This window comes from Ornithorhynchus anatinus, chromosome 5 (assembly GCF_004115215.2).
Source record: "Ornithorhynchus anatinus isolate Pmale09 chromosome 5, mOrnAna1.pri.v4, whole genome shotgun sequence".
NCBI lineage: Eukaryota > Metazoa > Chordata > Mammalia > Monotremata > Ornithorhynchidae > Ornithorhynchus > Ornithorhynchus anatinus.
Window position 1 is genome coordinate 13,896,385 of NC_041732.1, and position 27,678 is coordinate 13,924,062.

The 27,678-nt window shown below is 52.2% G+C and overlaps 1 protein-coding gene across 3 annotated transcripts; it reads left to right on the plus strand.

Annotated features, from left to right (window-relative positions):
• Positions 1–127: 127 nt before the first annotated feature.
• SCAMP2 (secretory carrier membrane protein 2) lies at positions 128–27,529 on the plus strand. Of its 3 annotated transcripts, XM_029065107.2 has the most exons (10): positions 130–303; positions 12,195–12,275; positions 13,374–13,466; positions 13,999–14,121; positions 15,396–15,513; positions 16,088–16,216; positions 16,968–17,127; positions 21,565–21,666; positions 24,168–24,285; positions 25,371–27,529. In XM_029065107.2, the coding sequence occupies exons 1-10, from the start codon at positions 247–249 to the stop codon at positions 25,515–25,517; spliced, it is 1,128 nt and encodes a 375-aa protein (XP_028920940.1). In that variant the 5' UTR covers positions 130–246; the 3' UTR covers positions 25,518–27,529. The 3 variants fall into 3 exon arrangements, with proteins under 3 accessions (XP_028920942.1, XP_028920940.1, XP_028920941.1); XM_029065109.2 differs by lacking the exon at positions 16,968–17,127 and having other exon boundaries at positions 128–303; positions 21,621–21,666; positions 25,371–25,640; XM_029065108.2 differs by lacking the exon at positions 13,999–14,121 and having other exon boundaries at positions 132–303; positions 25,371–25,640.
• Positions 27,530–27,678: the final 149 nt, after the last annotated feature.

Sequence of the window (27,678 nt, forward strand, 5' to 3'; positions counted from 1 at the left end):
ATGCGTCCAGGGAGACGGGCGGAGTGAGGAGAGAAAGGGAGCGCGCATGCGTCGAGAGAGATGGGCGGGGAGGGAGGACGGGCCGGTCGATGACGTCACAAAACCCCACCCCCCCTGCGCGCGCGCGCCTCGTTCCTGCGCAGGCCTCCCGGAAGTGGTGTAGGATCCCCGGAAGACGGCGGCGCGCGGGTGCAGGGAGGCGGCCGCCACCCTCCTCCTCCCTCCCTCGCCGCCGGCCCGTCCACCATGTCCGCCTTCGACACCAACCCCTTCGCCGACCCGGTGGAGGTCAATCCCTTCCAGGTACGGGGGCTCGGCGGCCGGCGCTCGGCGGGGCCGCCGCCCGGGCCGCCACCTCCGGGAGACGTGGCGCCGGAGGGACGGGGCCGCCGGCCAATGGGAGGGCCGGGGGCGGCCGGCGCCGGCCAATCGGGGCGCGGGGGGGGCGGGACCCGCCGCAGGGGGAGCGGGGGGGGGGGGGGCCTGCTGGGAAGCAGTTGGGGGAATTATAATGGTGGGGTATAAGCGCTTCCTATGTGCCGAGCACTGTTCTAAGCGCTGGGGGAGATACAGGGCCATCAGGTTGTCCCACGTGAGGCTCACAGTCTTCATCCCCATTTTACAGATGAGGTCACGGAGGCCCAAAGAATAACAATAATGTTGATATTTGTTAAGCGCTTACTATGTGCAGAGCACTGTTCTAAGCGCTGGCGGAGATACAGGGTCATCAGGTTGTCCCACCTGAGGCTCACAGTCTTCATCCCCATTTTACAGATGAGGTCACTGAGGCCCAAAGAATAATAATGTTGGTATTTGTTAAGCGCTTACCATGTGCAAAGCATTGCTCTAAGCGCTGGGGGAGATAATACAGGGTCATCAGGCTGTCCCACGGGAGGCTCACAGTCTTCATCCCCGTTTTACAGATGAGGTCACTGAGGCCCAGTGAAGTGACTTGCCCACAGTCACCCAGCTGACAAGTGGCAGAGCCGGGATTTGAACCCATGACCTCTGACTCCTAAGCCCAGGCTCTTTCCACCGAGCCACGCTGCTTAGTGGAGAGGGGCTCCCCCTTCTCTGCACCGCCCACCTCCCCAACATGTCGGTCTCAGCTGTGAGCCCGTCGTTGGTCTCTCTCTCTCTCTCTCTTGCCCAGTTGTACCCTCCAAGCACTTAGTCCAGGGCTCTGTACACAGTCAGCGCAGCTTTGATCTGCCTGCAGCCTCAGTGCTTAGGCTGCCTCCCAGTTCTCTTTCAAATCCCAGGCTTGGGAGTCAGAGGTCATGGGTTCAAATCCCAGCTGTGCCACTTGTTAGCTGTGTGACTGTGGGCAAGTCACGTCACTTCTCTGGGCCTCAGTGACCTCATCTGTCAAAATGGGGATGAAGACGGTGAGCCTCACGTGGGATAACGTGATTACCCAGTATCTACCCTAGCGCTTAGAACAATGCTCTGCACCTAGTAAGTGCTTAACAAATACCAACATTATTATATATATATATAATAGCAGTGATAGTATTAAGTGCTTACTAGGTGCCAAGCACTGGACTAAGCGCTAAGGGGGACTAAGTCTTTGTTCTAAGTGCTGGGGTAGATACAAGACGGGTTGGACACAGTCCCTGTCCCATATAATAATAATTATGATCCTTGTTAAGTGCTTACTATGTGCCAAGCACTGTTCTAAATGCTGGGGTAGAGACAGCATAACCAGGTTGTCCCATGTGGGGTTTATAGTCTTAATCCCCATTTAACAGATTAGGTAACTGAGACCCAGAGATGCGAAGCGGCACAGAGACGAGTGGTGGAGTCGGAATTAGAACCCACATCCTCTGACTCCCAATTCCGTGCCCTTGCCACTAAGTCACGCTGCTTCTCACAGTCTGGATCCCCATTTTACAGATGAGGTAACTGAAGCACAGAGAAGTTAGGTGACTTGCCCAGGGTCACATAGCAGACAAGGGGTGGAATTGGGATTAGAACCCCTGACCTTCTGACTCCCAGGGCCATGCTCTATCCACTGGACCATGCTGCTCACCTCACATAGGGTTCACAGTCTTAATCCCCATTTTCCAGATGAGGTCACTGAGGCACAGAGAAGTGATTGGCCTGAGATCATACAGCAGACAAGCGGCACATCTGGGATTAGAACCCAGGTCCTCTGACTCCCTAGCCTATGACCTTTCCACTAGGCCATGCTGCTTCTCACGCTGGTTCTAACCTGCCACGATTCATTCATTCATTCATTCAATAGTATTTATTGAGCGCTTACTATGTGCAGAGCACTGTACTAAGCGCTTGGGATGAACAAGTCGGCAACAGATAGAGACAGTCCCTGCCGTTTGACGGGCTTACAGTCTAATCGGGGGAGACGGACAGACAAGAACAATGGCACTAAACAGCGTCAAGGGGAAGAACATCTCATAAAAACAATGGCAACTAAATAGAATCGAGGCGATGTACAATTCATTAACAAAATAAATAGGGTAACGAAAATATATACAGTTGAGCGGACGGGTACAGTGCTGTGGGGATGGGAAGGGAGAGGTGGAGGAGCAGAGGGAAAAGGGGAAAATGAGGCTTTAGCTGCGGAGAGGTAAAGGGGGGATGGCAGAGGGAGTAGAGGGGGAAGAGGAGCTCGGTCTGGGAAGGCCTCTTGGAGAAGGTGATTTTTAAGTAAGGTTTTGAAGAGGGAAAGAGAATCAGTTTGGCGGAGGTGAGGAGGGAGGGCGTTCCAGGACCGCGGGAGGACGTGACCCAGGGGTCGACGGCGGGATAGGCGAGACCGAGGGACGGCTGACTGTCTCCCCCAGGTCCCAGCCACTCAATCAGTTAATGGCATTTATTGAGCACCTGTGTACAGAGCACTGTACTAATTGCTTGGGAAAGTAGAGTTGCCCAGCTCGCTGGACAGGAAGCACATCTTTTAATGTCTGTCCCCCTTTGGGGCTGCAAACTCCTTGTGGGCAGGGAACATATCTATCGATTCTGTGGTATTGTGCTTCGTTCAGTGCTTTGCCCACAGTAAACACCCAATAAATACCATTGATTGATTGTGGAAGAGAGAGGGGGCAGTAAGCCATGAGTTCTCAGTAAGTAGGAACCCAGCTCTGGTAACAGAATTTACCTGTCTCATGAGTCATTAGTGATTGCAGCCATGAAGATGCTCCTTTGAAATCTTTCCCCTCTGTTCTGATAGCACCCAAAAATATTATCTTAGGCTAAAAAGGCTGTGGGACAAGTTCCTTTTTTTTGTTAGCTTAGTGGCCTTCAGCTTAAAGTGATGATCTCTGGTCACTAGTTTGGATCCAGTTCTAGGGAAGTAATGACATCACGAGAGGTGAGGCTCTGTCCTAAGCCCTAGGGAGAGTCATTCAAGGAAACTGATTCAGGCGTGCCCCACAGAGGACTCAATCTAGTCAAGGGGGAACAGACTCATAAAGGAAGAATAATAGTGCTCTCTGCTAGGAAATAACTTCAGTCAGTTGGTATGCACTTACTGTGTGCAGGGCACTGTACTAACCGGTTGGGAGAATAGAGTACAACAGAGTTGAAAGACACATTCTCTGCCCTCAAGGAGCTTATAGTCTGAAGAAGAATAATGGTCAGGACCCTCACCAACCCACTCTATCAGTGGCATTTCTCGAGTGCCTCAATCAGTGGTGTTTATTGAGCTCTTACCGTGTGGAGAGAGGACAGTACGTTATAGTTGGTAATTTTTTTTTTTAAATGGCATTTGTTAAAGGATTTGCTGTCAGGTTGGACACAGTCCCTGCCCCATCTGGGGCTTATGGTCTAATAGGAGAAGGAACAGGTTTTTAATCCCCATTTTACAGGTGAGAAAATTGAGGCACCTAGAAGTTGTGACTTGCTCAAGGTCATATAATTGGCCATTGGCAGAGTTGGGATTTGAACCCAGGTCTTCTGACTCCCTGGCCCGGGGTCTTTCCTGTAGGCTACACTGCTTCTCATCCCTGCCTACAAGGAATTTATACTCTAGTAGGGGAGGGAATCATTAAAATAAATTACAGATAAAGGAAGAGTCCAGGCAAACATTGGTCCAAACTTGAGAAGCTTACCCAATTCACCTGTTTTATTCTATTTTCTGTTTTATTAGCCATCCAGGGGCTATGTAACTTTTGAAAGCTCACTTTGTCCATGTCTTCTGTGGTGTCAATTCTTGAAACCTTGGCTTCTCAGAAGTCTTCTCAGACCTCAGGGGGAGCTTCTGGGTTTGTCGGCAGAGCTGGCCTTCAAGGGGACTCCAGATTTAGGCCCTGGAGACCTAGTATTTTTTCAACTCCCAGCTTCCCTGTTCTCAGTCCCTCTCTGAGGTGCAAAGCTTTCAGAACTTTGGCTACCCTGATCAATCAATCTACTTTCTCCAGTGAAGGGAGGAGGAAAACATCTCATTCTCATTTACAGACTCAGGCAGTTTAACAAGAAACTGCTCATTCTTAAAGTAACATTGTAGCTCACTTTATCTTCTAGTTGCTTGGAATTGTGAGAGTGCCGTGCATTTACCCAACATTTTTTTGACAGATTTACAGCAATAACCTTGGAAATGGTCACTCACGCTTCCCAAGGCAAAAAACAGGGCTTTGCCAGACAAGTAAAAGGTAGCTGATTTCATTTGCTTGCCTGTCAGGGTTTCTCTCTGTAGGGAAGGCTGAGCCAAATTTATGTGGGCTAGTGTATTTTTTATATTTGGTTACCAGAGTGTTCCTCGGTGTCAGGGTTTGAGTTGCCTTTTTAGGAGGGTGGGACCAGCCAGGGAGTGATAAAGTGAGATGATCCGGTTGATTTGTTTGTTGGTTGATGAGGTGTGTTTGGAAAGAAATGTTTCCTCTTTTTGAAAAACTGGCTGACCAGAGACACACAGCCTTCTATCTGTTTCTGGTCTCGGTGGTGGGCATGATATTGACGGCAGACATCCGCCCACATCTGGATCCCACCCGGTGCAGGCCTTAGAGACGTGATTCTTCCCCTCTAGACTGTAAGCTTCCTGTGGACAGGGAATGTGCCTGTTTATTGTTATATTGTACTTTCCCAAGCTCTTAGTAGAGCACACAGCAAGCGCTCAATAAATGCAATTGACCTGACTGATGATTCCTGGATCCCAGAAGATTAATACTGTGTGCTAAGCGCTGGGGTAGATAGAATGCAGTCAAATCAATCAATGGTATTTATTGAGTGCTTATTGGCTCATTAAGTGCATATTGGCTCAATGCTTATAGAGTGCTGATTGGCTCAATGGTATTTATTTAGTATTTATTGACTGTGTGCAGAGCACTATACTGAGTACTTGGGAAAGGACAGTACACGGAGTTGGTAGACATGATCCCTCCAGTCAGACCAAGCACAGGCCTTGTCCCTCGAGAGCTCACAGTTTAAGGGATTAGGCCGGAATCTTAATTGTGGAGTCCATTGGCCACTGACTTTAGGCAACTGCATTCTCCTGAGAAGTCGGGAGTCATCTTCCCATTGGCCGTGCATGTGGAGGGAAGAGCCAGCCCGGCCAGCCGGGATAAGAAGTGAGGCCAGGCAGGAAACACCTGGAGTGCTGTGGACATTAGCATCTAGCAGGGGCCCTGCTCTCTGGACAAGAAAGTTCTGGGTTCCAGGTCTTAATGCCTTAATTCCCAGGGAGCGTATTAACCAGGATCTCCACTTGGGTTTGGATAAGAAGCTCAATCAGTCCCCAGCTGGGCAGTCCTGTCCCTCTGTCCTTCAGGTCTGCCCTCCAAGACTGTGGACTCCTCCACTTTCCCTTCGCTGCCAAGATTATTCTGGCAGGGTAGTGCCGGGCTAGGAGCATTTACTCAAGGTGTTGGCAGGCAGCACGGAGTGAACAATTAAACTCTGACCTTTAACAGAAAACTGATGTTCAGACCAAATTCTTTGAGTTCTAATGCCGGCTCTGCCCCGCTCCCTCTGGGTGATTTTGGGCAGGCAATCAATGGTATTCATTGGGCACTTACTACGCAAAAAGCCCTGTACTAAGCACTTGGGAGAGTACAGTACAACTGAGTGTGTAGATACCTTTCCTGCCCACATCAGTTTACAGTCTGGCAGGGAGACGAGCGTTAATATAAATGAATATGTTTCAGAACTTCTCCATGCCTCATCTGTTAAAAGAAAAAATTGGGGATAAGCTCCTTGTTCGCCCTCCCCCTTAGACTGCATCTGATCCACGCATCTTGTATCGACCCCAGTGTTTAGTTCAGTGCCGTGCTCATCGCAGACCTTCTTTTTTTCTTCCCTGGGCAACATGCGGTGGTAGTCATTGGTAGAATGAAAAAGCTTAAACTTCCCACTCTCTTCCTCTCTCTGATGGGAGTGTGCTTTTATAACCCCTTCCTCGGTTTCTGGGATCATTCTAATTAACAATAATAATAATAGTAATTCTGGTATTTGGTAAGCTCTTACTACGTGCCAAGCACTGTTCTAAGTAGTGGAATAGATGCAGATTTATCAGGTTAGACACAGTCCCCGTTCCACATGGGGCCCACAGTCTTAATCCTCATTTAACAGTTGAGGGAACTGAGGCACAGAGAAGTTGAGTGGCGTTCCCAAGGTCACATTCAGACCACTGGCAGAGCCCGGGTTAGAACCCAGGTCCTCTGCCTTCCAAGGTCCTGCTCTTTCCACTAAGCCACGCTGCTTCTTACTGGAAGTCTTTAGGCAGAGGAGGAAAAGATTGCTATGGAGTAAAATTAGGAGGCATTGTGGGACTCCAAACTAGAAGGGAAGTTGCAAGTAAGAGGGGAAAGGTTTTACAATTCACTCCCTGGACGCAAACTAATTGCTCCTTTAATTACAGCTCTCTGCTCATGTGTCCCATAGTACTTTCCCCCCTTGTCTCCCCCCCCCCCCCCCCATAGGGTGGAAGGCTTCTCTGGTTTGAATTGGGCCTGGCCTGGCTAATTCCCATTCAGGTGACATCCAGGGTGCTGTACTGGCTTGAATATCTGAGATATTTTTTTTTCTGGTAAGCAAAGAGAGTTGGGTCACCCAGCCCGAAGCTAGGGCCCATTTTTTAAAAGCTAGCATTCCTGCTAGACTGCCCCAGAAAGTTGCAACCTCAGTAAAACGGCCTGAGGCAGGAGGTGGAGTCTCTCCTGAATAAGTAATGCTCTCAGATCCTGCACCTTGCCAAACAACATCATATCGTTTTCTCCCATTCCACCCTCACGGTTATGATCATTTCGGTCCTGTCTCCGTTCTCGAAGGACTTGAAACATTTCCTCACCGCGGAAGCCACCAGTGGCATTCCTTGGGGAGGCAAATAGCAAAACAGTTTCCCGTGTCCGTCGTGTCTTTCCAGAGAAGTTTTGGCTTCTGTCAGGCTGGCCTGTGGGTGTCAAGTGAGAGAAGAGGCCGTGCCCTTGAGTTTGAGAACCAGGAGACTCTGGGAGCGCAGTAGCCATCCCCGAATGTAAAATTGACCAACAGTTTCTGCCCCAGTGAGGTGTGGAAATACGGTCTTTGGTGTGGAAGTCTGTGTGTCCTGGTTACGTCCAGTCATTTTCGGTGTTGGAAGGTACCCGGCAGATTTCTAAATGCTCCCCGGCAGTGAGTCTGCTCTCCTCCAGCTTCCTCTTCCCAAACTTCAACCCCCAAAGTCATCATCGTTGTCATTCACACCCACACGTATATTGAGTGTTGTGAGGGTCTTCCACAGTAGGGCTTTCCTTGCCCAGTTGAGACAAGGCCAGTTCTCCCCATCAGAGAGACAGGGTTCAGGAGTGCTGACCATGCTGGTTTATCTTATTCACACCCACACTTCACCTGCTACTATCATGGATAGTAATAATCATCCTTATACTAATATGTATATATAATGTTATATAACGTATAATAATGTGGTGTTTAAGGATATACTACGTAGCAAGGACTGGGGGAAATACAGTATAATCAGATCAGGGAAGCAGCATGGCCTAGTGGATAAAGCATGGGCTGGAGAGTCAGAGGACCTGGTTCTAATACCGGCTCCAATATTTGCCTGCTGTGTGACATTGGGCAAGTCACATCACTTTTCTGTGCCTCAGTTTCCGAAACTGCAAAATGGGGGTTCAATACCTGTGATCCCCAAATGGGACAGGGACTGTGTTTGACCTGATTAACTTCGACACCAGCACTGGGAACAGTGCCTGACATATAGTAAGCCCTTAACAAATGCCATATTTAAAAAAAAAATCAAAGATCAGGCACAGGCCCTGTCTCACAAGGAACTCACAGTGAAAGAAAGGAACGAGTCTAGAAGTTTAATCCCCATTTTACAAGTCAGCCAACTTGCCCAAAGTCACACAGTTGGCAAGTGGTGGAGTCGGGATGACAACCCAGGTCTTCTGACATCCAGTTCCCTGCTCTTTCCACTAGGCCAGGCCGCTTGATATAACTGTCCATGGAAATTGAGTGCTTGGTAGTGGGTTATCTTTGAATCTGGATCTCTATTGCAACAGAGAAGACAGCAAGGCCCTCCCTGGGAGCCTTGAGCTCCAAGAAGCAGCATGGCCTCGTGGAAAGAGCCTAGGCCTGGGAGGCGGAGGACATGGGTTCTAATTCCAGCTCTGCCACTTGCCTGCTCTGTGATCTTGAGCAGATCACTTCACTTCTCTGGGCCTCAGTTCCCTCATCTGCAGAATGGGGATTCAAACCCTGATCTCTCTCCTACTTAGACCGTGAGCCCCTTGTGGGACCTGATGATCTTGTGTCTATCCCAGTGTTTGGTGCGGTGTTTGTCACATAGTAAGCACTTAACAAATACCACAATTATCATCATCCTCATTATTAATTATCATTATTCCTCTTTCGCCTCTTGCTGGTTATATTTTCCTCGGAGCCGGGGTGGGAGTTTACCTTGAAGAAGATTATCCCTCAACAGGGACATAAGAGTGTTTAACCACGACACACAGACAGGAACTGGTCCCTATCCAGAAGAGGTGGAGCAGAGGGGACGTGAGGGCCCTCTGTCCGAGTTTTGGCAGGGCTCGACTATCCATGTGGTTTCCCAGCAAGGTTCTGCTCAGGCCATTGGGCCTGTGAGACTGAGGTTACAGATTGTTCTTCCTACCCTCTGGCTTCTTTCTTTCTCTTCATCTTCCTCCCCAGCAACTTGACAGCCTGGGCTTGGTAATCCAAAGGCCTTCTCCCTTTTCAAGTCAGCCAGCCAGAGTCTCTCAGCCTCCTTGAAAAAATTTGTTGGCTTAGGTCTTCTACTCTAAAGCCCAAGGTCCCCTCCTTGAGGAAGGAGCCCTCTCTGTAGACCAGCCCAGAACCCCATTTGGCTGAGTGTCTGTAGGGCCCAAGAGCCCAGCACTGTGCTAAATGCTGTGGTAGATATATGACAGTCAGCTCAGGCACCATACGTATCCCACAGTCTAAACTGGAGGGAGAACAGGTGTGTAATCCACATTTTACAGATGAGGAAACAGGCCCAGACCAGTGAAGTGACTCTCCCGAGGTCACACAGCAGGCAAGTGGCTGAGTTGGGATTAGAACCCATGTATCCTGATTCCCAGGCTTGTGCTCTTTCCACTAGGCCACTCTGTTCCTCTTTATTCATTAACTTAATTGGAATCACCTGGGAGAGAGGAGAGACAGTCTTGCCGGGATTCATTTCAAGGCTCTCTCTCCTTATACCACAGTCTTCCTCTTGGGTAACTCCTTATAGAGGAGAAATAATGCTAAGTGCTGGTAACGTTCAGTGCTAGGAAAGCCCCCCGACTTCATTTTAATCAATCAGTGGTATCTATTGAGTGCTTACTTTGTGCAGAGCACTGTACTAGATGCTTGGGAGAGTGCAGTAGAGTTGGTAGAAAGGAGTTGGTGCCCACAAAAAGCTTATAGTCTATAGGGGAAGAAAGACATTAAAATAAATTATAGTTAGAGGAAATAGTAGAGTATAAAGAGGTGGGCATAAGTGCTTTGGGCCTAGGTTGAAAATCAAAGTTCTTAAGGAGTACACAGCCAAGTGAGTAGATGACACAGAGAGGTGGGCAGGGGAAAAGAGGGCTTTGTCAGGGAAGACCCCTTGGAGGAGATGTGATTTTAGGAGGGCTTTACTCCCTGGGACCCTTCTCTAGCACCACTCGAGGAGATTTTGTGGGCTGGTCATTTTGTGTGTGTGTCTGTTCGCAAGGCCACCTTAAATGCGCAGCCTCAGCATCCTTCCAGATATCAGGTGGGGGCCCCCAAACCAGGAGGTGGCCAATGCTCCAGGCTGAACATCCAGCAGTAAGCGCCGTCACACCCAAGGAAGCGGCTGCTTCTGTCTGGGAGAGGCACACATCTCTGGAATCCAAAGTCAGGCAACACCGCCCTGTGAAAACCAAGGAGGGCCTTCTTCGTGGCCTCCACCCAAGGGTCCTTTCCCAGAGGAATCCAGGCCTCTGGAAGCAGTATCTTTAAGAACCACCCCCCCGCAACTGACCTCCTACCCTCTCCATAAACCCCCACTTTGTGGGGCAGGCTGACCAGGCTGAAAGCATGCTACCTGTCTCTTCCCAAGGTCAGGAGGCTTCCGCCCTGCCCCTTTAACTTACTCAAGTCCTTGTGAGTCAGGAAGCTAAGTAGCAGGGCGGAGGATGACAGGTCTTTGATGCTGCAGTTGGATTCCTTGGCAAGGCATCGAAGTCTCTGGGAGCAAAGCTGAGCAAAGCAAAGCTTCGGTTTCGGCCATGCAAGAGACAGGTCTAGCGGCCCTCTGGTAAAACCTACCCGGCTGTTCCCCGACCAAAGGCCAGACCAGATTTTCCACCCTGAGATCGCTTGCTCCCTTTCAGAGGAGCAGCTCTGTCATGAGAGTTTGGCCTTCATTTTCCAGTCCTTCAGGGCCTTCAGCCTTTTCAGCCCATCGAGGCTGGCCAGCCCCAGCTGATCTGGGCAGTCCGGTCCTGCGGTGGCTGGGCCCGGCCACCCAGACCAACCTGGTTGGGGGACAGTGCTCCTCACCGGTTGTGGGGCGAAGCAGTCAGAGGGCCGTGGCTTCCTGGTTTGATGGCAAGAGTGCTGTCACCAAGAAGCAGAGGCCCGATTAAGTCACATGTGCCTTTGGATTGAGTCAGATAGTTGGATTTAGACTACCCACTCCTCCTGCGGCTCCTGCTCTTCTCTGGAGCAAAGGAAACAGGTGAGCGGAAACTCCCCTTTACCACGTGCTGGGAAGACCAGCCAAGATGCCGCCAAAGCAGGAGTAGTCAGGGAGCAACTGGAAATATGGACCCCGTGAGCAGAGGTTGAAAGGGAATGACGGAGCCTTTGGCAGAATCGGACCCACAGAGCGTCTCGCACCCCACAGCCTTATTTGGTTTCCTGCCTCGGCAGCCCTCTTGGCAACTCTCGCTTTACTCGCTATTCTTCCTGGAGATTCAGCTTCTCCACTGGGCTCGAGCGACTTAGGGATCCATTTCAATGCATCTTGGGCTTCAGGCGCATTAACCAGGCAGTAGATCTCCTCTACTAGGGAAAGGTCACCCCCAGGCCAGCTTTGGGAAACTGGAACTTGGCTACCCAGTAAGCGGACCTGCCTCCTCTTCACCAGTCAATCAAGCAATGGTATTTATTGAGCACTTACTGTGTGCAGAGCACTGTACTAAGCACTTGGGAGAGTACAGTATAACAGATTTGGTAGCCATTCTCCCTGGCCATAACGACCCATGCAAGAATAGCCTGTTCTCTTGGAAAAAACTCCTGGAAGCCAAAAAATCTGGCATTTGGCTTGGGGGGTAGGGGGAACGTCTCTGTGCCGACTGCAGCAATGGGGTGGTCATTTTGGTGGCATTTAGCAAAGGAAACAGTTGCCCCGATGGACGCACAAAGTCTCTCCAGGGGGCTCGGAACTCTGGACCCTCGAGCTGCTCATGGCGTTGGTCTTCCCACCTCGTCTGGAAGTCTGGAGCCCTTTCCCTTGGCCAAAAACAGCAAAGCAGTTTGGAAGAGTTATTGGTCTCGGCGGGTTCTGGGGGTTTAGGTACTGGGCTTGGGGTTGGTCTGGGGGTCCTGTGGCGAGGAGAAGGGGTGGGAGAGAGCTGCTGTGAGCGAAACCAGCTCCAGAAGGCCCACAGACTGTCCGGGGTCACCCTTAGTCACCAGATTCTGGGGAAGGGAATGACCTTGCTCCGCTGCTCACGGAGCCATTTGGTCCCACCTCCCTGAACTGTCTACGGGACTGAGGTATGTCTGTCTTCTCTTCTCAGGATCCCTCGGTGACCCAGTTGACCCATCCGCCGCAGGGTGGCCTGGACGAATTCAACCCTTTCTCGGAGACTCCTCGGCTGGTGAGAAAGCCCAGCCTGCGGGCCAAGGCCTGTGGGAAGGGGCCTGTGGGACAGAGCCTGGGCAGCACACAGTCGGATTGGTCAGCCAGAGTTGTCCTACTCTTTTTATCCATTGCTCACCTCCTCCCTCCACCCCAGCCTTTGATTCCCTGGTCCCCACTGCCGCAGCACGGGGGCACTTGCTGCTTGCACTCAGAGAAGTGTGTGGGTGAGACTTGGCCCAGGCCAGACACCTCCAGAGAAGAGCTGCCAAAGTGTGCAATCTGCAGAAGGTGCCCTTTAATATCATAAGACCCAAACGAGGCTCAGGAGGCCTATTTCAGTCCCCATTGCCCCTGGTCTATGAGTAAATAGTCCCCAAAGGAGAGCTGCAGGCCAAGAGAGCTGGGATGATTCTCGGCAGGGCCACCCACGGGGGAGTGGCCCAAACCCATTTAGATTCCCCCAGGATCAGTGGCCAGGCCCATGAGGTGGTGTCGCTGCGCCAAAGCATTGAGGGAGAGGCTTTGACAGAACAAGAAAGTTTAGTGGACCGACAGCTCACCCAGGCCAGCCAACTGGGCGTGGGAGGTAGTCCCTGGCTAATGAGCAAGGAAGGCAGGCAGAATGGCAACGTTTGGCCCACCCTAAGCCCATCTCTCCCAACGATGCTTCCCCATGCCTGGGGCTGTGATGCAGCTGAGAGGGAGAAGGTGACCAGGTAGGGCTGCCTCCATTAGGGAAGCAGCGTGACTTAATGGAAAGAGCCCGGGCTTGGGAGTCGGAGGTCATGGGTTCTAAGTCCCAACTCCACCACTTGTCAGCTGTGTGACTTTGGGCAAGTCACTTAACTTCTCTGGGCCTCGGTTACCTCATCTGTAAAATGGGGATCAAGATTGTGAGCCCCAAGTGGGACAACCTGATAACCTTGTATCTATCCCAGCGCTTAAGACAGTCCTTAACACACAGTGAGCGCTTAACAAATACCATCATTATTATGATTATTCGGGCCTTCCGAAGAAGCACCTTGGCCCTGGGTCTCCCTTGGGCCCCATCCCCGATCAAGTGGAAGACCTCCCCAGGGCTTCCGACTTCAACCGCCTTCATCTCTTCCCTCAGACCAATGTGGCACCAACAACCGTTCCCATCGCCCAGCCCACTGGGCCCTCCCAGCCCGCGGTGCTCCAGCCCTCCGTAGAACCTACCCCCAAGGTACTGTCACCCTCTTGCTGTCCGTTGTCTGCCTGCCCGTCTACTGGGTTTTCCCTGCTACCTTGGGAGGGAGTGGGCCGGTGGGTGGTCGGGGCCTGGCTTTTGATAGGGAATTGAGGCTTACCAGAGGCAGGGTGAGCCCTCGCCAGCGGGAGTTCCCACACCAGCGGAAGTCCAGCTCCCCCCAGCGTTGCTCTGAGGCCCAAATCAGACTCCTGGGAGCACGAAGGATTGGGGTCGGAGACCTTGGTGGGCTGCTGGAGAGCAGGGCTTTTCCAACTTTTTCTCCCACCCCGGCCACTACGATCCCTCCTCCATTGTGCCGCAAGCAGGATGCCGTTTGAGGCACTTGGAAGAGGGCAGTAGCCTTCGCAGACGTCCCTGTCCTCAAGGTGCTTACAGGCTAGCGGCGGATTAAGCTAACTCCCGCCGCAGGTTCTTGCGCCCCTCCCCACCCTCCTGGCCGCACCCACCCTGCCCCGCCCCGCCCTGGCCTGAGGGGGGTCAGTCACAGTGTAGTTGTGTGTTGCAGCTGCTGCTTAGACAGGCCGGCAAGTACCTGCCCCCCAAGTTCCTGGCAGAGAGCAAGCTCTCAGAGAGACAGAGGTTGCTAGGAGGAGATAATGTTCAGAGTGACAGCCACAAGCGAGCAAAGGTAGGCGGAGCAGAGCTCAGAGGGAGACAGGGCCCTCTCCGGGAGTCCCGAGCCCCACACTGCCACAACGGCTTGGCATCCTGGGAAATCTCCCTCTCCACCCGTCGCCCCGCTCCCGCCTTCCAAGCCTTCCTGGGACCACTGGAGGGGCCCATCTTCTGGGGCCTGATGCTCTCACCTTCCCTCTCTTCAGGGAGTTTTGTTTAACTTGCAGGCAAAAGCCCATTTTAAAAAAATGCAAGGTCTTTCTGATTCTCCGTTGGTTGTGTGAGCCCAGGCCAACGGGGCAGGAGACCTGGATGGTGATCCCTGCTCGGCTGCCGGCTCCTGGGATGCCAGACAACTGCAGGAGGGTTCAGGAACACAGAGCAGCAAGAACGGAGTAGAGGAGGGGGTGCATCGGCTGCCCACTCGGGGAAATCACTTGGTTTTCAGGAAAAGACTGGCACCCGCAGCAGGAATACCCGAATGTGACTCAAATTCCTCCCCTTGCTCCCCTCCTGACTTCCACCCTGGGCTCAAGGGGAGAGGCGTAGAGGCTGAGAAGTCCTGGGCCCTCAGGAAACAATGTTAGATGAAGAACCAACATAATCAATCTCTGATAGTTATCGAGCACTGACTGTGCGGAACACTGAACTAAGCACTGGGGAGCGGACACTAGAGTGTATAGACACAACTCCTGCCCTCCAGGAGTTTACGGTCTAGTGGGGATGGAAAGGGGGATGTGAAGCCTGGGAGACTTGTCTGATGAAAGCGACAGTTCCCTTTTTGAGGACGTTTCCCCTTCTTCATGCTTCCCCCCTCCTTCCTCCCCTCCTCTGCCTCCCCCCCCAGGTGTGGTGCTTTTGCTTCCTGCTGAATTTTGAGCTTGTGGCGGAGAAGCAAAAGCTCTGTACAGCTGCTAAAGCCTGGCAGAAGGATGGCATTGGTCTAACCTAGAGGGAGGGGAGGACTAAGGGAAGAAACTACCTTCCAGTTTCTCTGAAAAGAGATCAGGAAGCCGTGAGAGGAAGACCAGAGGGGCCAAGTGACCATGGTGGCTATTCCAGAGGGAGAGAAAAAGAGAGGGAGAGGCAGAGGGAATCAGAGGGTCACTGCCGCAGCTTCTCCAAACCATGGAGAAGGACCAAGCATCACGCAAGCTCTTTGGGAGCCCCCGCCTGAAGGCTCATTGTGTCCGTGGTTGGGTCTTGGGCGGGGGTAGGAGGGGGTCTCTCCTGACCTTTCCTTTGGGCTGAGCATCTCTCCTCCACCCCCGCCCACACCCCAACTAGTCGGTAGCATCTGCAGCCCAGGCTGGGCTGCTCCAGCAGCAAGAGGAGCTGGAGAGGAAAGCGGCGGAGCTGGACAGGAAGGAGCGAGAACTAAAGAACAGCGCAGCCAAGTTGAATGGTGAGTGGGAGCCTTCGGCTCCAAGCCGTTGCCCGCTGACAAGCCCCGGGTGAATGTGGGACAGAGTGTCCTCTGCCCATGACTCTTGTGGGCTGGCGCTGTCTCTGGGCCACCTCGGGGCAGCGGGGCAGATGTCAGATCCACCTTGTCCTCTCTCAGGCCAGTGCTGGGCCAGACCGAATGCCTTAAACTGGAGCTGACCGGTCCCTGGGAGTGAGGGTTGTGGGCCCCAGGGAACAGAGCTGTGTAGAGAGCTGTGTAGAGAGGGAGACGGGCTCCCTCCTTTTCCACTGTCTCCATCCCATCCCCCAACCCAGCCTTCCGCTAACCTCCCTAAAGTTCCTAGAGACCCGATGGTGCTGTTGGCAACCGGAAGAACCTTCTGAAGGTCCTTGCTCTGGATTCCAGCTGTCCAGGTTTCTCTTTAAGGGAATTCCTCCCCTACCCTTACCAGACTTCAACCGCCCGCCCCGCCGCCCCCCCAAGTCAGTGAGCAAAGCTTCTTCCTGTGGCATTAAGCAGGCCAGCGACCCATCCAGTTTCAAGGGACTCTTCGCCTTTTCTTCCTTCACAGTGAGACAAAACAATTGGCCCCCCCTGCCCCAAAAGTTCCCCATCAAGCCCTGCTTCTACCAGGATTTCTCTGCAGACATCCCAGCCGATTACCAGCAGACGTGCAAAATGCTGTATTACCTCTGGATGTGTGAGTGCGACGTGTCCTCCCTCCACCCCAAACCCTCCCACCCCTGCCCTGGTTATCACTCTGCCCAGACAGAGCGCGGGAACTGGGATGGAGTTGGGCACAAGTTGTTTCAAGACCCCCGGGCAGCGCCTCTGATGGGGACACGGTGTTCTGGGCCTCGAGCTTCTTAATTGAGTTTTCTGAAAAGCACCGAGAAGCACATTGGCCTCGTGGAAAGAGCCTGGGCCTGGGAGGCAGGGGGCCTGGGTTCGAATCCCGGCTCTACCGCATCCCTGCTCTGTGATTTTCAGCAAGTGACTTCACTTCCCTGGGCCTCAATTTCCTCAACTGCAAAATGGGGATCCAATACCTGCTCGCCCTCCTACTTAGATTGTGAGCCCCATACGAGACCCGGTTATCTTGTGTCTGCTCCATTGCTTAGCCTATAGTAAGCGCTTAGCAAGTGCTACAGTTATGGCCATTATTATTCCAAGGCCTAAACAGAGAATCACAGCCTCTGTCAGAACTGTTTCCTGTTCACAGCGGCTCCAAAAAATACCTGGACTTCCATAGGCAGAAGTACGTCGGAACACTCGGGGTCTACCCGGAATGGAATGGGCCCTCTAAACGTCAGGGGTCCTGGGGCGGTTGCCCCAGTTGTTTCAACAAAAACCGGGCTAGTGAGTGGCCTCAGGACTCTAAGTGGGCGGATTGCTGGGATGGCAGTTGAAAGGTCTCCCTTCTCTTCCCCCTCTCCCCGGCATCTCACCAGTGCACTCTGTGACTCTGTTCCTGAATCTGCTGGCCTGCCTGGCCTGGTTCTTTGCTGACCCTGCCAGGGGGGTCGACTTCGGCCTGTCAATCCTGTGGTTCGTGATGTTCACCCCCTGCGCCTTCCTCTGCTGGTACCGCCCCATCTACAAGGCTTTCAGGCAAGTAGAAGTTGGGGCAGGATATGCAATCTGGTACAGGGGCTTGGGACTTGAGCCACTCAGTGAAGTAGGTGCAAAACAAGCCTGCAGTGGCAGACAAGAAGCCTCATCAGACTGCTCCTACCCTAAAAAAACCCCTCCCTTGACCCCACGGCTCCCTCTGGTTAAACTCCATCTCCCTCCTACTATCCTTCTCCTTCCCTTCTTCAAAGGGAAGCAGCGAGGCCTAGTGGATAGAGCCCGTGCCTGGGAGTCAGAAGAACCAGAGTTCTACTCCCGACTCTGCCACTTGTCCACTGTGTGACCTTGGGGAAGTCACTCCATGTCTCAGTGCTTCAGTTACCTCAGCTGTAAAATGGGAATTAAGATTGTGAGGTCTGTATGGGACAGGGACTGTGTTGAGCCTGATTAGCTTTGGTCTACTCCGGCGCTTAGTACAGTGCCTGGCACATAGTAAGTGCTTAATAAATAGCATTATTATTATTATTATTCTCCAGACTCCTTCAGCAAGTTGTCTACAGCCACTGTCTCAAGTCCCTCTCCTCCAACTCTCTCTTTGACCCCCTCCGATCTGAATTCTGTCCCATTCACTCCAAAGAAATCTCCTTTTCAAAGGTCACCAATGACCTGAACTGTAAGCATGTTATAAGCAGGGAATGTGTCTGTTCAGTCTGGTGGTGTACTCTCCCTAGTGCTTAGTACTGTGCTGTGCACATAGTAAGAACTCAATAAATACAATTGAATGAATGCCAGATCTAATAGCCTATACTCCCTCCTAATCCTCCTCAGCCTCTCAACTGCCTCTGACACTGTCTACCACCCCCTTCTCCTGGAAACATTATTCAACTTGGACTTCACTGACACTGTCCTCTCCTGGTTCTCTTCCTATTTTTCTGGTCACTCAGTCTCTTTTTCAGACTCCTCCTCTGCCTCCCACGCCCTAACTGTGGACAGCACCCCCATCCTTCCTGCCTCAAAAGCCCATAACCTTGGCGTTATCCTTGACTCCTCTCTCTCATTCAGTCGACATATTCAATCCATCACTAAATGCCGTCGGGCCCACCTTCACAACATCGCTAAAATCCGCCCTTTCCTCTCCGTCTCCAAACTGCTACCACATTAATTGAATCACTCATCCCCTCCCGCCTTGATTACCGCATCAGCCTCCTTGCTGGCCTCCCAGTCTTCCTGTCTCTCCCCACTCCAGTCCATACTTCACTCTGCAACCCGGATCATTTTCCTACAGAAACATTCAGGACATGCCTCCCCACTCCTCAAAAACTCCACTGGTTGCCCATCCACCTCCACATCAAACAAAAACTCCTCTCCATTGGCTTTAAAGCACTCAATCACCTTGGCCCCTCCTACCTCACCTTGCTACTCTCCTATTACAACCCGGCCTGCACACTTTGCTCCTCTAATACTAACCCCCTCACTCTGCCTCAATCTCATCTGTGTCACCACCTCGTCCACATCCTGCCTCTGCCATGTAATACCCTCCCTCCTCAAATCCAAGAGACAATTAATTACTCTCCCTCCTTTAAAGCCTTACTGAAGGCCCATCTCCTCCAAGAGGCCTTCCCTGACAAAGCCGCACTTTCCTCTTCTCCCTCTTCCTTCTGTGTTGCCGTGCCCTGCTCCCTCTGTTCTTCCCCCGTCCTGGCCCCACAGCACTTATATGCATATGTATAAATTATTTATGTATTTATTGTCTGCCTCCCCCCTGTGGGCAGGGAATGTCTGTTTACTATTATTTTATATTTTCCCAAGCTCTTAGTACAGTGCTGTACACATAGTAAGTGCTCAATAAATATGACTGGCTGAATGAATGAATGACTGAAGGTTCATTTCTGGGTCCTCTTCTAATCTCCATCTACACCTAGTCTCTTGGAGAACTCATTACCTCCTGTGGCTTCAACTTCCACCTCTATGCGGATGATTCCCGAATCTACGTCTCCAGCCCTGATCTCGCTGCCTCTGTGCAGTCTCATGTTTCCTCCTGCCTTCAAGACATCTCTACATGGATGCCCTACTGTCACTTCCAACTTAACGTGTCCAAAAGAGGGCTCCTTGTCTTCCCATCCAAACCCTGTCCTCCCCCTGACTTTCCCATCATTGTAGATGGCACCATCATCCTTCCTGTCTCACAAGCATCTAATCTTGGTGTTATCCTTGACTCCTCTCTTGGATTCAACCTACATGTTCAATCCATCACTAAATCCTGTCAGTTCAACCTTCACGACATGGCTGAAATCTCTCTTTTCCTCTCCATTAATTATTAATGTTGTTGTTATTATTGTATCTGTAAAGCGCTTACTATGTGACAGGTGCAAGCAAATCAGGTTGGACACAGTCCATGTCCCGTGTGGGGCTCACAGTCTCAATCCCCATTTTGCAGATGATGTAACTGAGACACAGAGAAGTGAAATGACTTGCCCAAGTTCACACAGCAGACTAGGGGTGGAGCCTGGGATTAGAACTCATGATCTTCTGACTCCCCAGCCCATGCTCCATCCATTGTGCCGTGCTGCTTCACAAACTGCTACCACGCTTAATTCAAGCGTTTATCTTATCCCACCTTGATTACTGTATCAGCCTCCTTGCTGACCTCCCTGCCTCCTGTCTCTCCACCCTCCAGTCCATAATCCACTCTGCTGGCCAGATCATTTTTCTACAAAAATGTTCATGTTTCCCCGCTCCTCAGGAACCTCTAGTGGTTGCCCATCCACCTCTGCATTCAACAGAAAGTCCTTAACATTGGCTTTAAGCCACTTAATCACCTTGCTCCTTCCTCCCTCACCTCCCTACTCTCCTACTACAACCCAGCCCACATTCTTCACTCCTCTAATGCCAACCTATGACTTGATCTCTTCTATCTCACCACCGACCTCTCGCCCACATCTCGCCTCTGGCCTGGGACACCCTCCCTTTTCATGTCTGACAGTTACTCTCCCCACCTTCAAAGCGTTATTGAAGGGACATCTCCAAGAGGCCTTCCTAAGCCCTCATTTCCTCTTTTCCCACTCCCTTCCTCCTCATCCTGACTTGCTCCCTTTATTCACCTTCCCACCTGTCCCATGGCACTTACGTACATATCCGTAGTTATTTCTTTATATTAATGTCTGTCTCCCCTTTTCGACTGTAAAGTTGTTTTAGTCAGGGAATGTTTATATTAGATTGTTGTGCTGTACTCTCCTAAGTGCTTAGTAAACAGTAAGCACTCAATAAATATGGGTGATTGATTGAAAGGGCTAAGGAAATGGTGGTTCTGGTACAATCTGAGACTCTCTGGGCTCGATGCTGGATGATTCCAAGGGAGATAAAATCATTGGTTGGAGTGGGGAGCACGGGATCAGTTGTATTTATTGAGCACTTATTGTGTGCAGAGTGCTGTACTTGGGAGCATATAAGACAATTGAGTTGCTAGGTATGTTCCCTGCCCACAATGATGGGGACTTGACTCCTGGAATCCAGTCTCCAATCGGTAGTATTTAATGAGCACTTACTATGTGCAGAGCACTGTACTAAGCGCTCAGGAGAGTACAATAGAGCTAGAAAAAATGACCCCTGCCCTCAAGGAACCTACAGTCCAGAGGCGGAGGCAGACCCAAATAATTACAGAAAGAGGGAAAAAGAGAATGGAACAGTGGATATCTAGATAAGTAAATGCTTAAAATACACAAGTCTAAATGTGTAGAATGTGCCTTGACTGTAAGCTCTTTGAGGGAAGGGATCGTATCTACCAACGCTATTGTCCTTTCCCAAGTGTTTGGCACAGTGCTCGGCAGGCAGCAGTAAATTACGTTGCTCAGTGGTTGTGAGCGTTAAAGTGCCGAGCGGGTAGTTGACCCCTTGCCACTTGGGGTCTCACGGTTTCGTGGTTGAAATGCTTTGAGCCCCTTGAAAGCAAGGTGCCCATGTGATTACACAGTTCTGCCCAGAGCCCACACATGGAGAGTCTCCACTGCTGGGCCCTTTAGGGGGCATCGCCCGAGAAGCGAGTACCAGAGCTCTCTCTCTCTCTCTGTCCTGACTGGGAGGCCCCAGAGGCGGAAGCCCTGGAAGGACTCTGGCTGGTGCCAGGTCAGCTGTCCCAGTGGCCTCTGTCATCTCCCCGCCCTTTCTCCTCCCGTGGACTATGCAGAGCCAAGATTCCTGCAACCGGCACCTACTTTAACTCTGTGTGTATGTATGTGTACATCTGGGTGCCGGTTAGAGCACATGTGTGTGGGTGTGTACATTTGGGTACCTGTAAGAATCTGGATATGCTTTGTACATCAATGTGACTAGAAGAACCCAAATGTATAGGTGTTTATAAATACATTAAGGTGTGTACCAAAGCCGAAGTTTGCATGTGCGTTTGTGTGTGTGTGTTTTTGTACACTAAGAATTCAAGCTGATCCTCCCTCTTACTCTTTTCTTCCTCTCTCCCTACAGGTCCGACAACTCCTTTAGCTTCTTTGTGTTCTTCTTTGTATTTTTCTGCCAAATAGCTATCTACATCATCCAGACTGTGGGGATCCCTGGCTGGGGGGACAGGTGAGTTCACGGTGCTGTGGTCACAGGCCCAAGAGCTCACTGGGGGCATGGACCCAGGAGCTCGCCGGACTTCTGCAGATTTTTCCAGAAGCTCTCTCCACCCTTCCTTCTCTCCCTGTCACTCAGATGGCACTCCCCTCCTCTGGTCCTACCCTAGCCGAGACCCACCCCATCTCTTGTGTGTCTTCCCTCTTCCAGCCCCGGAGCCCAGTGAGCCCCTTCTCCCCCGCCCCCTTCCTACCAGGCCCATTCCTCCTGAAGGAATCTGTGTACACGAGTGTTCCGGTTCATTGGAGATCCAGATCTGCATTTTCTGCATCACGGCCTCTCAGTTCCTGTGGCGAGAGGTCTGCCCAGCAGCAGGCCTGGAAACCCTTCTAGGGCCGCAGAGGCGGGGCGGGGGGCCGGTCAGGCCGAACCGGGCCCCCGGCGCTCCCCAGGCGGTGGGCTTGAAGGACTTCCTGGTTGGATGAGTTGCTTCAGCCTTGCGGGCAGCGCAGCCAGCCAGGCCGGGGGAAGGGGCGCTGGCTTCGCGCCAGGCCCTGAGAGGAACTGCCGACTGAGTTCTTTCCTTTCCGCCCTAGTGCACACGGGGAACAGCAGAAAGGTCAAGCTGAATGCTCTGCCTGAAGGCAGGGCGAGAGCCAGGAACCATATGCAGACTGTTTTGGCTCATCCCTGCCGAAGGGCCTCCCGGTTCATTTCCAGGAACGTCTGTGAAATCCAGGGCAGGGGGCGGTGCCGGTCTGGGAACTCCCCCATCCACTGAACATGGGCAGATGTCTTCCATTCCCATCCTCATCCCTGTCCCCTTGCTTTGCTAACCCCAAGCCTAGTCCACTTTCTACCCAAGAGTCCCCTTCTCTGACCATAATGGAAACCCCGGTGGGAAGAAGGAGACGCAGCATGGCCTAGTGGATAGAGCAAGGACTTGGTTTCTAATCCGGGCTCTGCCACCCGTCTGCTCTGTGACCTTGGGCAAATCACTTAGCTGGTCTGTGACCCAGTTACTTCATCTGTAAAACAGAGATTAAGACTTTGAGCCCCATGTGGGCCATGGACTGTCCAACTTGATTACCTAGTGTCTATCCCAGCAGTTAGAACTGTGCCTGGCACATAGTGAGTGCTTAAAAATACCAGGAAAAAAAATGAAATTAAGGAATCGTTTTGCACACATTAATTGCCTGACCATCTCCCCTTCAAAGGCTAACTAGGCTTTTAGAGGTGGCTTTCCCACGGGGCTGGATTATTTGGGAATTGGCTGTCATCCAAGCCCAGTCGGAGGGTTCTGAGTGGCCCCGGGGTCCCAGAGTGGAAGGATGAAGGTGCTAGCTGGCCTGCCTCTAATAGTCGTTGGTTGGCATAACTGCCAGCCCCCCATGCAATGGGAGAGGGAGGGTGAGTGTCCCACGGTCATGCCAGGCAGCAGTGGACATACGGTCCTCTTTCAAACTCCTTGAAGGCAGGGATGTTGTAGGTTTGGCCATCTTGTTTGGCTCCCAGCCACCCATCAACGTTCCAGTTAGTTAAGTGTATTTGTGGAGAGCTCACTATGTGCCGAGCACTGTACTAAATGCTTGGGAGAGTCCAACACAGAGAAGTAAGTATAATCGACCTTGTCCATAAGGAGCCTACAGATTAGGCAGACGTCTCCAGTATCCTGGTTGGCAATCTCCAGTGAGAACTGAATGGAGACCCGGAGGAAGCCCACATCGTGGGTCATGCAACAGGAGTGGGGAAACGTAACAACTGTGCTATTCGTTCAGCACTTACTATATGCCAAGCACAATGCTAAGCATTAGGGAAAATAACAGCTTGGCACTTGGACCTGTACTCTTAAAGGACTTGATATACACCCCTTCCTCAGCCCCATAGAATCCAAGTACATTTCCATAATTTAGCTATTTATATTGTCTGTCTCCTGCTCTATACTATAACCTCACCGTGGGCAGGGAACATGTCTACCAACTCTGTTGTACAATTCAAGCACATAATACAGTGCTTGGCACACAGTAAGCGCTCAATAAATACCACTAATTGATTAGTAGGCCACAATTCCATTCCCTCCTTGTCCACAGGGCTCTTAATTTCAGGGGGAGAGTGAGCAGGTATTGAATCCTAGTTTCACAGATGAGGAAACAGGCCTGGGGAAGTTAAGTCTTGCCCAAAGCCACAGAACAGGCAACTGGAGGAGCCAGGATTCAAACCCAGGTGTCCCCATGCCCTTGACTCTAGGCCACGCTGCTTGTTGAAACATCTCTGGAAACATCCAGAGAGCAGTTCCAGGCTAGGAGCTCTATGTTGAAGTCAGTCAATCAATGAATGATATTTATTGAGCCCTTACTGAGTGCAGAGCACTTGGAAGGAAGGACGAGGGTTAAGGACCGGTTCTTCTGAGGGTCCCCGCTTCTCTGTTCTCTCCATCCCAGCGGTCTCCCCTTCTCAGTCTGGCTCCCTCCCTCCCTCCCCATCACCCTGACAATTTACCTCCTGTGTTGCAGCGGTTGGATTGCGGCCCTGTCTGAGCTGAAAACCGCCCCGGCAGTCTCGATCATCATGATGGTGGTGGCCAGCTTCTTCACCCTGTGCTCCGTCCTCTCGCTCGTCCTTTTGAAGCGGGTGAGTGGGGTCAGGCCCCTGGTGGTCCCCGGCCAGCTGCCTCTGATTTTCATATTGTGGTTTTTCTTAAGGGCTGACTATGTGCCAAGCCCTGGGAGGAGATACAAGTTAATTAGGTTGGACGTCCCTCCCTGGGGGCTCCTCTTCTAAGTAGGTGGGAGAACAGGGACCGAATCCCCATTTTACTGATGAGGAAACCGGGGCCCAGAGGAGCGAAGTGACTTGCCCAAGGTCACACACAGGCAAGAGGCAGAGTCGGGATCGGAACCCAGGTCTTCTCAGTCCCAGACTTTGCTCTCTCCACTATGCCAGGCTGCTTCCCGAGAAGCTAACCGGGAAAAGGGAAATGGGGTGGGACAGGCAGGCCTACGGGAGTGGGAGCCAACTTCAGTCAAATGATGGCATTTATTGAGCACTTACCAGGTGCAGAGCGTGGTACTGAACATTTGGGAGAGGACCCTGCAGTAGAGTGGATGGATATGATCCCCACCCTCCAGCAACTTAGCATTTAGTGGGGAGAGGGACGCTAAATGAATTACAGGTCACGGGGAAGTGATAGAGTATTAAGATTGGGATAGTCATCCATTCAGTAGTATTTATTGAGTGCTTACTATATGCAGAGCACTGTACTAAGCGCTTGGAATGTACAATTTGGCAACAGATGGAGACAATCCCTGCCCAATGACGGGCTCACAGTCCAATCGGAGGAGACAGACAGCAGAGCAAAACAGAACAAAACAAAAACAAAAAGGATATAAGTGCTTCCACAGAGAGGAAGCTAGTGCCCAAGTGCTTAGCAGTTGCAGAAATGCAGAAGTGGCAGTAGGGTGGGAGGATAAGAGATTAATCAGCTTCTGAGGCCTTTTCCCCCCCGTTCCCCAAGACATCCCTTGGAGCCCTGAAGACACTGGAACCTGACTCAGGCTCTTAACTGTAAAGCGGAGGTGTCCTGGTGGCTTGGGCCAGGGCTTGGGGACAAAGGGCCATGGGGCTAAACTGTCCATAAGCCAGGCCGCACGGGGGGACCGAGGAGCAGGGGGTGGGGGACTGGCCGAAGGCTCACAGGTCTTCCTTTCCTCCCGTAGGTGCACACACTGTACCGCCGAACTGGCGCCAGCTTCCAGCAGGCCCAGGAGGAGTTCTCCCAGGGCATCCTCACCAACAGGAACTTCCGCAGTGCCGCCTCAGGCGTGGCCGCGTCTGCTGCCCGGGGGGCTTTCCAGGGGAACTAGTCCCTCCCTGGCTCCTCCTCCTTCCCTCACCCTTCCCTCCCTCCTCCCCACTGCCACCGTCCCCTCCTCCCCCTTCCCCTCCCGAGATGCACTTTCCACTGGTGCCTTGCTTCCTCGGCTCCAGTCACGGCCGGGAGTTGCAGAGTTGGATCTGGCTTTGGCTCCCCCCTTGACGCTTCTTGGTGACCAGCACTCCCTCCCACTCGACGTGTGGAGGAGAGACAGAACACTGTCTCGTACACAAAGAAATTAACTTGGACCTCTTCCTTCCTGTTTTTTTCCGTTCCTTTCTCCCTCTTTGGGCAGTGAAACTCAATTGCTGTCTGCTGCATTGTCTGTCTAGACCCTCAGGAAGTCACTTGGTGCCCACCCCAAGGCTGAGAACTGAAGTGGGGTCTCCGGGGCAGCGGGCGACCTTCGGAGAGTTTCCAGCGGGCTGACCGCCGGTCCTGGTTGGCCCTTCTCTCTTGCCCTGGGGCTTTCTGAGTTTTCCACCCGTGTCGGGGGCCTGAGGCGGGCAGAGCCTCCCCTTTTTGGGCCTCGGCATGTCCATCCCCTCCCTGCCAACTCTGCCCAGGCCACCACACCCCTTCCAGACGGGTTTGGATGGAGGGGCAGCAGTAAGTGAGCAGTGCCCACGGGTGGCTCTGGAGGTCAGCGTTGACTTCCCAGGAGCCCCTTCAGGGCGTTGGTGGCTGTTTTGGAACCCTAAATGGGACATGTCCCCCTAGCCCTCTCCCCTCGGCTGTAGCCTAGAGGTTCTCCACAGACAGCCCCGTGTTCCCACAGATTTCCACGCCATCCTTCCCCTCCCCTCAGAATAGCTATTTTTCTCAAAGTCACTGGCCTTAGGCAAATCTATCTTAATTCCACCCCCTTCCACCCTGAGCCCCTCCAACGTCAGGCTCCCAAGCCATTTCTTATTTCCGCAGCCTTAAGATAACAAAATAACAAACCCCTGGCTTTGGGTCTGGGGATTCAGAGGGTGAGTCCCGGCTGGCTGGGTTTCTCTTGTGCCACTGAATTAATGTGCAGTGGGGGGGGGTCAGTTGGGGATTGAGGGGAGGGGTGAGACGGTAAATTCAGCCATCAAAGCTGCTGCTGTTTAAGAAAGAGCCCATCACCCAGGGAAGGGTGTGTGTGACGTGTGTATAACTTTACTTGTGTGTGTGACTTTTCCAACTTGTAAGAAAGCTAGTTTCGATGGCCACTTGGCCAAATTTCTCTCCTGCCACAGCCCTCCCCTTGCAAGGCACATCAGCCATTCTTCCCACATCCCCTTCTCTTCCAGCCTCTAGCCCCTGCGTGAGGCCCCGGGGGTGCCGAGGGAGGAGATGTTCCCAACAGAAGCCTCCAGCTGCTAATTGCCAGATGAGGAGAGCAGCCAAAGCCAGGGACCGCTTCTACAGTGCTCCGCTAGTCAGAGGGGATTCCCTCCGTGCCACCCCCAGCTCTGGATCTCTAGAAGCTCCACCGTGAATCAAATTGCTACCAAGGACCGACTGGCTGCAGCCCTTGCGTTCCTGCCTCCATCCTTGCCTCGCCCCACTGCGGGGCAGCCTTAGGTGAATAGGGTTGAAACGGTTCCAGTGACAGGAGAGCAGAGCACTCCAGGGATGGTTTGGTTGGTCATGGTTCCGGCAAGTCTCGGTGGGGTGGTTAGGCAGCACTGGCTTAGAACTGGGTTGTGGCTTAATTGGGAACAGGCATGTCAGTCTGGTTTAGTCAAGAGGGCGGATGGTCGGAGCCCCCAGGATCCTTTACACCTCAGAGATGCGCTCACGCTCTCCTTCCCACTCCTCTCACCTTGTCTTTTAGCCTGAATCTTTGGTCATCGTGGGGTCTGTAACTCTTTGTCTTTCCCCTGAATGTCCCTATGTGTGGTGGCAGAAAATTCAATTTTTTTTAACCATCCCCCTCCCCCCCGACCTTTCTGAATTATTTTCTTCCCATGTAAAAATGTATATGTCACATTTCAACTTCTATGCTGGAATAAAAACCAAACAAACATGCAAAGGGGCCGCTGTTCCACCCAGGACCTGCCTTGGTCATCCCTAGGCAGGTGCTGGAGGAAGGGGACAGTGCCAGGCCTGGCCAAACGGCAGGTGAAGGAGAGAGAGAGGTGATACCAGTACCTGCTCTGGCCGGGCCTCGCTTCTCC